We start from the raw sequence: 15,621 nt of genomic DNA on the forward strand, positions 1-15,621 counted from the left end.
TAGCGTCCGGGATGCTAGACGTGAGCCACGTTTCCGTAAAACACAGCAAACTGCACTCCCACGCTTTGATGTTTTTCACCAGCACAGCCAGTTCGTCGGTCTTATTTGGTAGAGAATTCACATTAACCATGATTACGAACTGTACCGAAGGCTTATATCGCTGCTAGCCGCTTAGCCTTCACTTTAGGGCCCCTTCATCACGCCGGCATGAGAATTCTTCAGGGCAAGGAGTTGATTCCTCGAATAAACACATTTTTGTGCGTTAAAACCCATAACCCGAGGATAGAAAGTAATCCAAAAAGTAGTTGTCAAACGGGACGAAAAACACCAAAGATAGAAGCAGACAATTAAAACAATCAATCACAAAAAGCGAGAAATAACACGGAGCTGCTGGAAAGGCTGCCGCTCACGGTGGCGCCTTTGATATAATGGATCTTTCCTGTACGTAAACAATGACGGTTACATGAACATTTAGCATGCTAGCATATAGCTCTAATGTGACATTGACCTTGAACAATACTATACTCACCAACACTACCACGTCATGCGTTATACTACCGCTTTCCCCCCTAAAAATGCCTTCCCTCCCCAAATCTCCCGATCTTTCAAATTTAAAAAGACAAAACAAAATAGTGACTAAATACTAGTACTTTAGTTTAAGGCTGCTTTATTTTCAAGAAAGATTACAATTTTTTCGGGAAATGATCGGGAAAGATTCCCGTTTCAGTCAAAGTTTTGCACTTTCAGTTTTCAAACAAGGACATTGTCATGATTACCGATGTGAATCACTTGAACCCGCCCCTTTGGCGCCAACTGCCTCGGACTCTGATTGGCTCCCTCTCCCTATTTAAACCCACTCCTGTCTGTCGCCTTTGGTCAGTCCGTCTGCGAACCTCAGTTAACATAACATTCTGGAAATGGATTGTGTTTTGGGCATGAAAAATAGATCTACTGTCATGATTACCCAAGTGGAGCCACCTGGGGTAATCATGGGGTGCGCTGGAATGTGCTTCCTGATTGGTCAATGCTCCCTATTTAAACGCGTTACGCTGAGAACTCTGTGTCGGAGGATTCCTTCTGTACCCCGTAAGACTCTCCCGATTACCTGTGCCTTGTTTACCTGATTCTGTTTGTCTGCCTGCCTACCTGCTTCCGTCCGACGCAACGATCTTCTCTTCATTCCTGGTAAACTCGACCTGCTTCCGTCCCACGCTACGCCACGACGTTGCTGCTGACGTTCGACGGTCACCGTGTTTCCCGCTAACCCTTACGCTTCCCCAAATAAAGAATTGTACGAACGCTCTGGGGTCTCCTGCTCTGTTCTGGTCTTCCCTGACAGAATCCTCCGACCAAGAATGGACCCCGCGTTCGTACATTTGCCCCCTGACCACCATGAAAGCCTGAATCAGCAGCGCAATTCCTGTTCAGAATGTGCAGTTCGGCAAGTCCTTTCCGACGTGGCGAAATTGGCCAAGGCACCTCCGGCCGAATGACTGCGCAATGACTCCCATGCCTGCCTGTTCGACTCCCATGCCTGCCTGTTCGACTCCCATGCCTGCCTGTTCGACTCCCATGCCTGCCTGTTCGACTCCCAAGCCTGCCTGTTCGACTCCCAAGCCTGCCTGTTCGACTCCCAAGCCTGCCTGTTCGACTCCCAAGCCTGCCTGTTCGACTCCCATGCCTGCCTGTTCGACTCCCATGCCTGCCTGCTCGACTCTCATGCCTGCCTGCTCGACTCTCATGCCTGCCTGCTCGACTCTCATGCCTGCCTGCTCGACTCTCATGCCTGCCTGCTCGACTCCCATGCCTGCCTGCTCGACTCCCATGCCTGCCCTGAGTCTGCCTGTACTGATTTTGTCCCGTCTTTCCTCTCCTGTCTTGTCTGTTCCCTTTCCGCTCCCCGGAGTCCGACTCTTCTGAATCTGATCCCCCCCTGAGTCCGACTCTTCTGAATCTGATCCCCCCCTGAGTCCGACTCTTCTGAATCTGATCCCCCCCTGAGTCCGACTCTTCTGAATCTGCCTGTCCTGTCTGATTCTTCCTGTCCTGAGTTGACTCTCCTGATTTTCCTGTGTTACTCTGTGACGTGCTGTGGGTTTATTTTTATTTATTAATTTTTTTCCTGGGGAACTTCTGGAGCCGTTCCTTGAGGGGGGGGGTTCTGTCATGATTACCCAAGTGGAGCCACCTGGGGTAATCATGGGGTGCGCTGGAATGTGCTTCCTGATTGGTCAATGCTCCCTATTTAAACGCGTTACGCTGAGAACTCTGTGTCGGAGGATTCCTTCTGTACCCCGTAAGACTCTCCCGATTACCTGTGCCTTGTTTACCTGATTCTGTTTGTCTGCCTGCCTACCTGCTTCCGTCCGACGCAACGATCTTCTCTTCATTCCTGGTAAACTCGACCTGCTTCCGTCCCACGCTACGCCACGACGTTGCTGCTGACGTTCGACGGTCACCGTGTTTCCCGCTAACCCTTACGCTTCCCCAAATAAAGAATTGTACGAACGCTCTGGGGTCTCCTGCTCTGTTCTGGTCTTCCCTGACAGAATCCTCCGACCAAGAATGGACCCCGCGTTCGTACATTTGCCCCCTGACCACCATGAAAGCCTGAATCAGCAGCGCAATTCCTGTTCAGAATGTGCAGTTCGGCAAGTCCTTTCCGACGTGGCGAAATTGGCCAAGGCACCTCCGGCCGAATGACTGCGCAATGACTCCCATGCCTGCCTGTTCGACTCCCATGCCTGCCTGTTCGACTCCCATGCCTGCCTGTTCGACTCCCATGCCTGCCTGTTCGACTCCCAAGCCTGCCTGTTCGACTCCCAAGCCTGCCTGTTCGACTCCCAAGCCTGCCTGTTCGACTCCCAAGCCTGCCTGTTCGACTCCCATGCCTGCCTGTTCGACTCCCATGCCTGCCTGCTCGACTCTCATGCCTGCCTGCTCGACTCTCATGCCTGCCTGCTCGACTCTCATGCCTGCCTGCTCGACTCTCATGCCTGCCTGCTCGACTCCCATGCCTGCCTGCTCGACTCCCATGCCTGCCCTGAGTCTGCCTGTACTGATTTTGTCCCGTCTTTCCTCTCCTGTCTTGTCTGTTCCCTTTCCGCTCCCCGGAGTCCGACTCTTCTGAATCTGATCCCCCCCTGAGTCCGACTCTTCTGAATCTGATCCCCCCCTGAGTCCGACTCTTCTGAATCTGATCCCCCCCTGAGTCCGACTCTTCTGAATCTGCCTGTCCTGTCTGATTCTTCCTGTCCTGAGTTGACTCTCCTGATTTTCCTGTGTTACTCTGTGACGTGCTGTGGGTTTATTTTTATTTATTAATTTTTTTCCTGGGGAACTTCTGGAGCCGTTCCTTGAGGGGGGGGGTTCTGTCATGATTACCCAAGTGGAGCCACCTGGGGTAATCATGGGGTGCGCTGGAATGTGCTTCCTGATTGGTCAATGCTCCCTATTTAAACGCGTTACGCTGAGAACTCTGTGTCGGAGGATTCCTTCTGTACCCCGTAAGACTCTCCCGATTACCTGTGCCTTGTTTACCTGATTCTGTTTGTCTGCCTGCCTACCTGCTTCCGTCCGACGCAACGATCTTCTCTTCATTCCTGGTAAACTCGACCTGCTTCCGTCCCACGCTACGCCACGACGTTGCTGCTGACGTTCGACGGTCACCGTGTTTCCCGCTAACCCTTACGCTTCCCCAAATAAAGAATTGTACGAACGCTCTGGGGTCTCCTGCTCTGTTCTGGTCTTCCCTGACATCTACTGCTTTGTAAAGTTAACAGATTGGCATGTATGCGATACGATTTTGAAATATTTTTCATTCCAATTGATTACAGCAACTCGTCTCATCATGTGCATCAATATTGATAATGTGGTTAAAAGTAAGCCATACAAAATTTTAAAAACTGTTACAGTTGCCACGGCGCCCCATTTGTCCCAGCAGTGTGTCACGGTTGCCATGGCGCCCAATTGGTCCCGGCCGTGGGCGCCAGCTGAAGCTTTTTGACTGATTGGCTCCCTTTCAGTATTTAAACTCTGTCCTGACAGTCCCATTTTGTCGGTCCGTCTGCGAATTTCCGTTTTTACACGGCATGCCCTTTTTCACCAGTCCTGTGTTATTGCTCCTGTTTTTCTCCCGCTACAATCTGTCTACTGTCCTCTCCTGTGGTTTTCGTCTTTTTTCCGTTCCCGACACCGCCCTCGTTCGCCACGGAAGTCCCACGTCCGCGCCTGAGTAACCTACTCCCTGCGACCAGCGATGTCCGGATCGTGTGTGCACTCCTTTCCCTTCTCCCCAATAAAACTGTGAGTAACGTTACGCGAGTGGGTCCTGTTTCCTGTTCTGTTCCTGACATTAACTTTCTTAAGTCCACAACAATAAGAGTACAAGTTTCGGTTAGCTGCGTTTTCTTCGTTTTTACACTCCATAGTTTTCTCTCTGTATGACTTGTCTCCTTATATGAGCAAAAAAGAAAAGTACCTATTCTCCTCTGAAGTTTCGGATACACAAACAAATCAAACTCTGCCGTTGTAACATTCTCACAAACTTGTCAGTGCCCCATTTTAAAACAAAACAAAAAACTGACATCAGGACTCTGAGATTACTGTTGTTTGTTTTCGACATGTTCATGCCGCAGCCTTAAAGTTCGGAATGACAAACTTGTGTTGAATAGCAATAAGCTCTCTTGTAAACTGACTCTAAGTAGAGATTCACCCAACACCTCCTCCAGAGAGTAAAACTCAAAAGCTCATACCTGTCAACCTTACGTTCATTATGCATTTTAAGACGTGTACGACGTACAAGAAAATCTGTACGGAAAAACGCAAATTTGTCAATTATGGGTACCATCCGGTATACACCGACTATGACAAAACGGTTTATCAATCAAGTCAAACGAGTTCGCCGCGGTAGCCTCTATCTCGGTATCGTTTATTTCTTGTTGCAAACAAAGTGAGCGGTTTGATGCTACTGTGCGCATGCGTCTGCCGCCTGGGGATTTCTCATCATGCATCATTCCGTGGTAGTTGTGTAGTGATAGGAAGTCCGTCTCTTTTTAGAGGACCGGCTTTTTCGGTTCAACTCATTAAAGAGAGCCGGCTCTCAAACGGCTCACTTGCTTTGATGTATTATATTACGAATCATTATTGTTGTATAAAGAATTTAAGAAAAAAAGGAAGTATAAAAGGAGAAAATAAAAACGACAGGTTTGTGGTTATTGTCAGGATTGCCGATTGAGAGCACCTGCGACGGCTTAATTGGTGCCAACAGCCTGGACAGCTGGCTGATGCACTCTTCTTAACCCCCCGCTTCCAAGAGGAAGCCGTGAGATCGTTATGCGAACTGTTGATACCAGCTCAGTAAGCCTTTTCGTCCGACTCTGTTCCTGCCCTGCTTTTCTCTGCCTGATCTTCGTTGTCAACCTGTTTCTGGACCTGACTTTGCCCCGTTCTGCCTGCCTGTTACCTGACCTGTTTTGCCCCGTTATCTGCCTGCCTCCTGTTGCCGACCTCGTTTCCGAACTTGACACCGCCTTTGCTCTCCAGTCCCGGCCAGCGACTTCCCGCTTGTCTTCGATCCTCCTCGCTCGACACGGAAGTGCCACTTCCGCATGTCCTCTTCCTCTTATCAATAAGAACGAGTAAACGAACGTGACTGGGTCCTGTCTCCGTTTCTGGTCTGTGACAGTTATCCCTTTGATCAGTATATTACCAGCAATAATTTAATGCAGAAAATGAATTCATAATTTGAATAAGAAAATTCTACTTAATTATATTTGCATGTATTTTTTTCCTTCTTCAGTGAACGTCCAAGCTACCTCATTTTTTAACTTTTATTTTTTAAAAACCTCATTCATGTCGAGCAACTCAGGATCTCACAACAAAATGTTCATTAACAATATGTATGATATAACTGTCACAGACCAGAAATGGACACAGGACCCAATAGCGCTCTTTTTCTCAGTTTTTAATGAATAAGAGGGAGAGTAAGGCTTGCTTCCACGATCAGATCACTGACGGACTAATGGAGTGAGCTGTGCGGAAGTGGCACTTCTGTGTCTGGCGAGGCTGATCGGAGACAGGCGGGAATAGCGAGTCGTTGGCCGGGACTGGAGATCAATGGCGGTGTCGAGTTCGTAAGCCAAGTCGGTAGCAGGAGGCAGGTAAGTTACAGGGCAAAACAGGTCAGGTAACAGGCAGGCAGAACGGGGCATAGTCAGGTCTGGAAACAGTTTGGCAACAAAGATCAGGCAGAAAAAAGCACGGCAAAAACGTAGTCGGACGAAAAGGCTTACTGAGCTGAAGGCAACAGTTCGCATAACGATCTGACGGCTTCCTCTTGGTTTGAAAAGAGAGCAACAGCCAATCAGATGTCCGGGCTCTTGGCGCCAATTAAGGCGTCGCAACTGCGCTGAATCGGCAATCATGACAGAACTTCCAAGCTACTTAATTTTTGGGTTTTTTTATATTTAACCTCATTCATGGCAGCACGGCGGCGCAGTGGTTAGCGCATGTGCGGCACAGTTCATGTCTTGGGAACCTCCTGCGTGGGTTTAAATCCAGCTCCAAACTTCCTGTGCGGAGTTTGTATGTTCTCCCCGTGCTTGCGTGGGTTTCCTCCGGGCACTCCGGTTTCCTCCCACATTCCAAAAACATGCATTTCAGGTGAATTGGCCGGTCCAAATTGTCCCTAGGTGTGAATGAGCGAGTGAGTTGTCTGTCCCCGTGTGCCCTGCGATTGGCTGGCAACCGGTTCAGGGTGTCCCCTGCCCACTGCCCGATGATTGCTGGGATGGGCTCCAGCACCCCCGCGACCCTACTGAGGATAAGCGGTGTAGCTGATGAGATGAGATGAGAACCTCATTCATGTCGAGCAACTCAGTATCTCACAACCGAATGTTAAATAATAATATATATGATATAACTAAAAACATGTGCAATATAACATGTTAAACTACATAAATAAACACATTTGAAAAAAAAATATGGTGTAAGATTATTTTGTATTTTTTAAGGGAAAATACATCATTTTGTAAGGGCATGGAGCCCTGGAGCTTGACAGGTACGGTATTAAAAACGAGCGTCAGGAAAGATTATGTCACATTAGCCGAGGCAACATAACATATTCTGTGGCCAGATATTTACAAAACACTTTTACAAAATGCGACATTTGGCTGAGTCACTCGACACTCACCCCTGGTCTGGAAAGGCCTACCAAGAGTTTCATTAGAATAGCGTAATAATCATCTGGAATGTTCCATAATTAGCCGCCTAGGGCTGTTTTCTTCGTGACCCGTCCGCGAACTGCTGACCCCCTTGCAGTTGCCCCCTCGTGTCCTCTATCAGCGCTTTCAGAAATGGATGGGAATTAAAAATTAATGATAAATATAGGATAGGCCCTGATTGCGGAAAGATGATCCGTGTCAGATAGCTTGTCACGGTGGACTTTGATTTCTTCACCTGAACCTCCAAGACGGCTGACTTGCAATTGGGGAGGATTACGAAACAATTTTCCGATGGAAAGTGTCGGAATTTGAATACCTTTTTTCAAGAGTGAATGTCATGGATGTGAAACATTTATGAACGTGAAAAGCAAATTTTAGATAATATTTTAGGGTTTTAGACGTTTTTGTCACGAAGCGGACCAGAAAGCAGGAAGTCGGAACTCATATGCGTAGATGATCTGTCACTTTAATTAGGAAAGAAAAGTTGTCCGACACACAAACGGACCAAAAAAAAAAAAAAACAGGTTTAATGGCAATCAAAATTACAAATTAGGCATTACTCAGATCAAACAGGCATGAACAGGTCTTCAACAAGGTAAAGCAGTGGTCTGGCAACGTTTAAGTACTCCACAAGCAATCAGTCCAATGCGTCTCAGCCAGTGTCAAGGGGCGGGGCCAGCTGGGCGCCATGACAACTGTGCAGGACATGACAGTTTTAGGGTTCTTATCAGTGACGTTTGGTCTATGTATTAGGAAATGAAGTTAATGGTGGAATGATGAGGTCTCAGAGGCTGTGACAGAGAGGAGACGTGCCTTTGAGGAGTGGCTGCAAGGTAAGAGTGGTGATGCATATGAAAGGTATAAAGTGAAGAAAAAGTTTGGTAAAAGCGGTAGTCGAAGCAGTGAAAAGGAAATGGCAAATGGTAAATGGTCTGCATTTATATAGCGCTTTTCAAGTCAATGAAGAACTCCCAAAGTGCTTTACAAAGTGCTTCACACTTCACACACACACTGGTGTCGAAAGATAGGAGTGAACTTTGAGGAAAGGAGAAAAGTGTTCTGTAAAGAAGTGAAAAGAGTAAGAAAGAGCGAGTCGGGAAAGGAAGAGAAAGTATAATATAAGGATGGTAGATTGCTGGTTAGCGGTAGTGCAGTCAGGACGACATGAGCAGAGTATTTTGAGGAGTTGCTATATGTGGAGGATGGGAGAGAAGTGAGAGTCGAGGTGATCGGTGGTATGGGGAGAATGCCCATGTTGGGTGATTTAAATGTGAAGCCTGTGGAAACATGGGAGGTGCAAGAGGCAGTGAAATAAATGAAAGGGGGGAAGGAACCTGGGTTGGATGGCTGTACTGCTGAATGCTTGAAAAAAGGTGGCACAGCTATGATTGACTGGTTAGTACGCTTGTTGAATTTATGCCTTTTAAGTGGTGTGGTTCATGTAGCTTGTAGCAGACGACGCAACGCAAACATTCCTCGAATAAAGATTCATATATATCATATATATATGCAATGAATGTTATAAGTAGATTTATAATAAACTTCATTTTAAAGTGTTGTTCTGTTATATATTCTGATTATCAATCCTGAATACTTTGCAACAATGTTTTTTTTTTTGCGATGAGTTGTCTTATTGTGTTTCAAGTTGTGAAAAATGGGGCAAGCAACTTTATGAGTGGGCAGTCAACTTTTCAGAGTTGTGTGCCCTGGTGTCTGCTAATTTTTTCTCATGAGTTTCAGACACTGTCAATGAGAAATTTAACGGTGCGTTTTGGTCACTTTGGTCATTTCCTTCTAGTTTGTATTCTTCCTTGTGCTTTTTGGTTGCACTCCACCCAAAACCTTCCCTCAGGCGGGCCATATTTTGCATTGAAACAAGGTGCCTTTTTTTTTAACTTTTATTTTTTAATCCAAAAAAGCTTGATTATGTTCCCTGTTGGTGTCACCTCGCCAAAACCAACTTGTTGGTGTGAATGAGAAAATTGATGATGTCATGTGCAGTCACTTCCATGCTTGTATTTATAGTTACACAATGTTTTGAAACATGACATTGTAATGATTGATTGTTGTCGTTTCTTCCGCACCCCCCCCCCCCCCAACCCCCCCACCCCCACCCCACCCCCCCCGCTCAATCATCAGGTTTGCCTGACCTAGTTCCAGATGCCAACTACGTCCAGGCTTCCACGTACATCCAGAGAGCTCGCATGTACTCACTGCGCTGTGCTGCTGAGGAAAAATGCCTATCCAGGTAAAATTCATGATCACAATCGGATTTATTTTCTCCCATACTGGTTTCAGTGGTAATTTCTTCCAGAGGTGATTGGCTGGTTAATTTCATTTAAAGATGAGGTCTCCAACGCCATGTCCATTTCATCATATTAAGAGCCTATCCTGCCACGGTTGCCATGGCGCCCAATTGGCCCTACCCGTGCGGCTTATTGACAGATTCATTCTCTGGCTTTTTTTTGACTATTTGGGCTCAGTACTCTCACTCTTCCTTTGTCTGTCCGTCAACGAAGCTCTGCCCCGCAAGACGTGAGTTTTGACTCGGTCCTGTTTCCTGTTGGTATTTCCTGTCCGGTATCGTTCCGCTTATTTTGTCCTGTTTAATATCGGTTTCCAGTTTCGTTCCCGTCAAGTTTGTTCTGTTTATTTTGGATATCCTGTTTTGATATCAATCCTGTCCGTCCCGTTGTTTAATATCGGTTTCCAGTTTTGCTCCCGTCTAGTTTGTCCTGTTTATTTTTGATATCCTGTCTTTCCTGTCTTGTATCGACCACATCCAGTCCGATATCTGCTCGGGCAATCGGTATCGATCTCGTCGGCCTCTGGCTTCCTATCATTCCACGCCAGACTGCTGCCTACCGTGCATGACTGCCCCATTTCCCGTCAAATAAAAGGCTTGTGTGAGAAACGTCACGCATTTGGGTCCTGACCATGTTCCGGTTCATGATATTTCCTGCCTTTTATGAAGGAAAGGAGAGTTTTAATTTGCTATAATCTTTGAAAACCGGCTGGTTAGGTCCATGCTTTTTCTTCAATGACTTTCCACATCCCATTTGTAATAATCTGTCTTAACTTGCTGTCGATGTGAGTACGCCCCCCCCCATCTGTTGCACAGGTGGGCATTGCATGCTTTGTGATCCAACACTAAGAATTATTTGTTAATTTACAAAAGAAAACTCCAGAAATCAGAAAATATGCACGTTTTAGTACATTTCTGTTGGTAGTCCTATTAAGACTGGTGCACCAGCCTGGCGTCCTGACATTTACTTTTAATAGACATGCGACCTTTAGCAAGGCAGCAAAGTCAAAACATCGGATTCAAAATGATAATAATGTTAATGGAACGTCTTTTAATTGACCTTTTTCAACAGCAAATCCAAACAACTCTTGAAGCTGAAGTCACGATGGAAAATGGCTTCAGAATATGGTTATTCATATGAAATGTTTTTAGGATGCTAAAATTCTTGATAAAATATTCATAACACGATGTTAAATGTGATACAAAAGTATGCAACTGGTACTACGAGTAAAACTAATATAACAGATCAAAATGATAATACCAACATGCTTATTACCATTAATGTTGTTATAAATAATATTGTTACTCTCTTGATTGTTTATCATTAATATTGCAATTATTATTAAATATTTTAATTAGATTTGATGTAATTTTCAGTAGGTCCAGCACCTAACCAATTTTAGCTCTGTCATGATTACTGATGTGACTCAGACGTGCCCGCTCAACTGCCGCGGGTTCTGATTGGATCCCTATCAGTATTTGAACCCAGTCCTGTCTGTCCCCTTTTGCCAGTCCGCCTGCAAACCTCAGTGTATACTAGGCAAGCATTTTTCGACCCTGACTCCCACCTGTCACGTTTTCGCTCCCGTCTGTATCCGGCTACGGTCCGTTGACCCTGACAACGTCTGGTCTCCCTTTTCGGAGTAAGACCCGTTTCTGACCCCGACCACGCTTTTGCTCTCCTGTCCCGGCTATCGAACTGTTTTTCTGTCGCTCGCTACGGAAGAGCCACTTCCGTATCCCGATCATAATCCGAGTACGAAAGCGACTTGTTTCCCATGCCTGGCGAACACCGGATCGTGGGCGCAGCCCTTCCTCTTTCCTTTAATAAATCTTGTGAGAAATGTAACGCAATTGGGTCCTGTTTCCCTTCTGGTCCTGACAAGCTCAATTTAAAAAAAGTTATTGTGATTGGTCATTAGTTATGCCTGGGCAGTTTTAGGGTCAATTCTAGCAGAAGGCAAGTAACAAAATGGCTGTCATGTAATATGGATAAAAACATGTGGATTTATTAAAAATAATAATATATTTTATCTAAAGCATCTTTCAGTTCACTAATAGTCCCTATATGTCATAATTTTCAGACTGTATGATATGAAATGAGATGAGATGAGATGAGATGAAATTAAATTAGATTATAACACTGCAGCAGACAAGAAAAAACATTCGGAGAGTAATCAACACAGCCTGAAACATCATCAGCTCCTCTATTCCCAGTCTACAGGACATTGGCAGCTTGTGTAAAATAATATGCTCTATAAAGATAAAATAAATGAGGTTTAACTTACTTTTGAGAGATGGGCCTCAAGAGGTCCTCCTTCGTGGTCAAAAGTGCCAAAAAAAAGCGTTCCGACCATTTTCTCCACCACATCAAGCTTTCTTATTCCACTTCCGTTTCAAAGGAAATGGCTCGCTTCTTCTTTGAACTTTAAATCAACCGTATTAAATGGATGCAAGAGATATTAAACAATGAAATCGTCAAAGTTCTTAGCGCGCTAGCAAAGCAGTACCAGGAACCAGGAAGTAGAAGCTCGATTTCTTCTTCGAGGTGGATGCTGCGTGAGTTCTCACAGTGCTACACACCGATAGTGGTGGAAAGAAGCACTACTGTAATGTCCTGCACACAATACAAAATCTAACTAACAGCAATGTCCGGTTATTTTTCGACATTCCGAAAAAAATGATCGCATCTATCGTTTGCGTAGGTCGAATGTTCGTAAGTAGGGAGCGTCTGTATGTTTCATTCTGGGAACCCTAGGGTGGTCCTCCTTGGCCATTTTTCTGACCTCTTAAGTCAAAGGCATGCGTGAACCCCTAGCGCCTCCGCCTTTTCGCCAGTCCTGCTCCGAGGACAACCATCAAGAGGACAACAGCCAAAATCACCCGGCCCTCCCTCAAAGCCTTTTCATATCCTGTCGGAGTTTGCGGCAATCGCCGGCAGATGGGAAGCGGTAATTTTCCGCGCCCTCCAAACGAAAAAGGCTACACGAGATGAACGGCCGGGATCTCCCGCGGTCGACAAGCCAGGAACGGAGACAGGACCCAATAGCGTTCCTTTTACTCAGTTTTTATTAAGTAAGAGAGCAGTGCTTGCATCCACGATCCGATGATCGTCGATCACGGGTAGCAGTGGCACGTCCGGGTAGTCGTTGACAGCGAGAAAACAGGTCAATGGCCGGGACGGGGGAGCAAAAGCAGAAACGTGTCCAGAAAAGAGGTCGGCAACAGGTATCAGGAAGGAAACAGGGCAAAACAGGTCGATGGTTGGGACGGAGGAGCAAAGGCAGAAACAGGTTTCAGAGCAGGACGTATATCGGCCCCGCCCCAAAACATACACAAGAGAGCAGAAATGAGCGGGGACACGTTGTTTATTTCATCCAAACATTCAGTCGTGTTCCACAGTTGTCCTGGCGACAGGGCGACAGTGGCCTTTATACTGTGTTCGGTCAGCGATGACGTGTTGTTTTTCTCTAGCCTGGCGCTCGATTCGAGTTGCCCTGACCCAGACAAGCAGTTAAGCAAATAGTTGGAGTCACCCTGACCTGGACAAAGTCCTGTCAGTCACGCTCCCTCCAGATGTCTCTACTTTAATTATACAATACGGGTCCAGAAAAAGGTCAGCAACAGGTATCAGGCAGGAAACAGGCCAAAACAGGTCGATGGTCAGGACGGAGGAGCAAAAGCAGCAACAGGTTTCAGAGCAGGACGTATATCGGCCCCGCCCCAAAACATAAACAAGAGAGCTGTGTATGTGTACTGTGTTCGGTCAGCGATGACGTGTTTTCCTCTAGCCGGGCGCTCGATTCGAGTTGCCCTGACCGAGACAAACTTATCAATTAAGCAAATAGTTGGAGTCCAAATTCTTATCAGTTAAGCAAATAGTTGGAGTCGTCCTCTCAGTCACGCACCCTCCAGACGTCTCTACTTTTATTCCAGAATACGGGTCCAGAAAAAGGTCGGCAACAGGTATCAGGCAGGAAAACAGGGCAAGATAATGTCGGTGAGTACAAAAGCTTGCCTAGCTGAGAGCATAGGTTCGCAGACGGTCTGATGGCTTCCTTTCAGGGTCCGTGGCTGTTGTCAGTAATCATGACACCTCATTGTTTTTCGTGCTATTGTGAACGAGTAACAAGAGCGTATACCATGGCGACGATGGCATGCACGTAACCCTCGGCATGAATTATTCACCGACGTTGTCGTGATGCTTTCATCGTCATGAGACACAAACATATTATCTGTTCATCTTTCAGCTCGGCGTATGCCCCGGAGACCACCGACTATGACGTGAGGGTGTTGCTACGCTTCCCACAGAGGGTGAAGAACAAGGGCCGTGCTGACTTCATGCCCAACAGGCCGCATCATACTTGGGAGTGGCACAGTTGCCATCAGTAAGTGGTTTTATTGTCTCTCTATATGCGTTTCTGCACCTTTTGTTGGAACATGGACTCTTGATTTTGGAGCAGATACGTTTAGAAAATAACCGGTACAGGTAACTCTTCCGGTGCCTGACGGCACAGTAGCTGAGTGGTTATCGCCTCTGCAACACAGTTCTGAGGTCATGGATGGATGTTTAAAGAGTTTAAATAGTTCTGCCATATTCTTTGGACATTATCCATCCATAGTGGAGGAAAAAAATAAAAATACTAACGGCACCATATCCATCCATCCATTATCTGCATCGCTTATCTTCAGTAGGGTCCTGGGGGTGCTGGAGCCCATCCCAGCCATCTTCAGGCAGTGGGCGGGGGACACCCTGAACTGGTTACCAGATAGTCACAAGCCACACAGGGACAGACAACTCGCTCGCTCATTGACATCTAGGGACAATTTGGACCGGCCAATTAACCAGACATGCATGTTTTTGGAATACTCCACACGGGGTAGCTGTGGTAGCTGGACTTGAACCCTGAACCTCTGCACCATGGTGCTGTACGCTAACCACCCTACCGCCGTGTCACTTTCAACAATCTTTTAAATTTTAGGAGAATAATAACTGTCATGTCTTGCGCGGTTGCCATGGCGCCCAGCTGGTTCCAGCCGGGTGGCACCGGATTCTGGCGCGATTACCTCGGCGACCAGTTGGCCCCGCCCATGAACACCGGCTGAGACGTATCTGACTGATTGCTTCTTAGAGTACTTAAACGCGTTCCTTCTAACTGTGCTTTGCTGGAACGTTTGTTATACCTGTTAAACTTTGGTGAGACTTCTGGTAGAGTTCTGTTTAATTCTGAGAAATACCTAGTCTGTAAATCTGCCCACGTTTGATCCTGTTTTGTTTTTGGTCTGATCCGTTTTGGACAACTTTTCTTTTATTTGGATTTCTAATCCACTCCGCGACCATCGATCCTGTCATGTCAAGCATGGTCGCCGTGGCGACCGGCTGGCCCCGCCCCCTGGGCACCGGCTGGAGCAGATCGTTTAATTTCCGTGTGGGCGTCTTAAGGGTGGGTTGTGGGTATTGCGGGTTTGCTGGTTCATTTCATTTTCTGTTCTGTTTTGCTCTGTCCTGTTTTGTTTGATTTGGAGGAAACCTGTGTTGGCACGTTTTGAGTAAAAGCCTGTTTTGTGAGTATCCCTAGTCTTAGTTCCTGTTTGTCTGTAAGCCTGTTTTTGTTTTGTTTTGTCCCTGAGTGTTGGACGACTTTTATTTCCTTGATAAAAGTATCTGATCGTTAACGCGAATGAGTTCTCCCTTCCTGCCTCCTGCCTCAGATCTGGTCCGGTCCTCTTCTTCCAATAAATTGTGAGTTCGTCTACGCGAATGGGTCCTTTCCTGTTTCCCGCTCCGCTACGTGACAATAACAATGGGAAAAAAAACAACTATTTATTTCACAAGTAGGAGGAGCTAAATAATCCGCCATGTCGCTTGAAGAAATATGTGTGAAAATAATGTTGGATATGAAATTGATTATTAAATACAAATGTAGGCCAACAGAGTTTGAAGTAAGATTGTGAAAGAGATTCCTTCTCTAAGCAAAGAGCGTGCCCCACTAACCCAAATTCCTGCTGTGGCACTCCAGCCGCTATGTCATCGGATTGACAGGAAAAAAAAAAAAAAAAAAAGTTTATTTTTCTCTTCCTTAAAAAAAAAAG

The 15,621-nt window shown here is 46.3% G+C and overlaps 1 protein-coding gene across 2 annotated transcripts in view; it reads left to right on the forward strand.

Moving 5' to 3' along the window:
* Nucleotides 1–15,621, forward strand: part of loxl1 (lysyl oxidase-like 1) — a 42,994-nt gene that overhangs the window by 7,883 nt on the left and 19,490 nt on the right. For both annotated transcript variants that reach the window (XM_088333505.1, XM_088333506.1), the window contains exons 2-3: nucleotides 9,363–9,471; nucleotides 13,779–13,916. In XM_088333505.1, coding sequence (XP_088189631.1) covers nucleotides 9,363–9,471; nucleotides 13,779–13,916 — 247 coding nt within the window. The remainder of the gene's footprint in view (nucleotides 1–9,362; nucleotides 9,472–13,778; nucleotides 13,917–15,621) is intronic.

The sequence above is a fragment of the Urocampus carinirostris genome, chromosome 4 (genome assembly GCF_059441175.1).
Source record: "Urocampus carinirostris isolate Australia breed hairy pipefish chromosome 4, RoL_Ucar_1.0, whole genome shotgun sequence".
Classification (NCBI taxonomy): Eukaryota; Metazoa; Chordata; class Actinopteri; order Syngnathiformes; family Syngnathidae; genus Urocampus; species Urocampus carinirostris.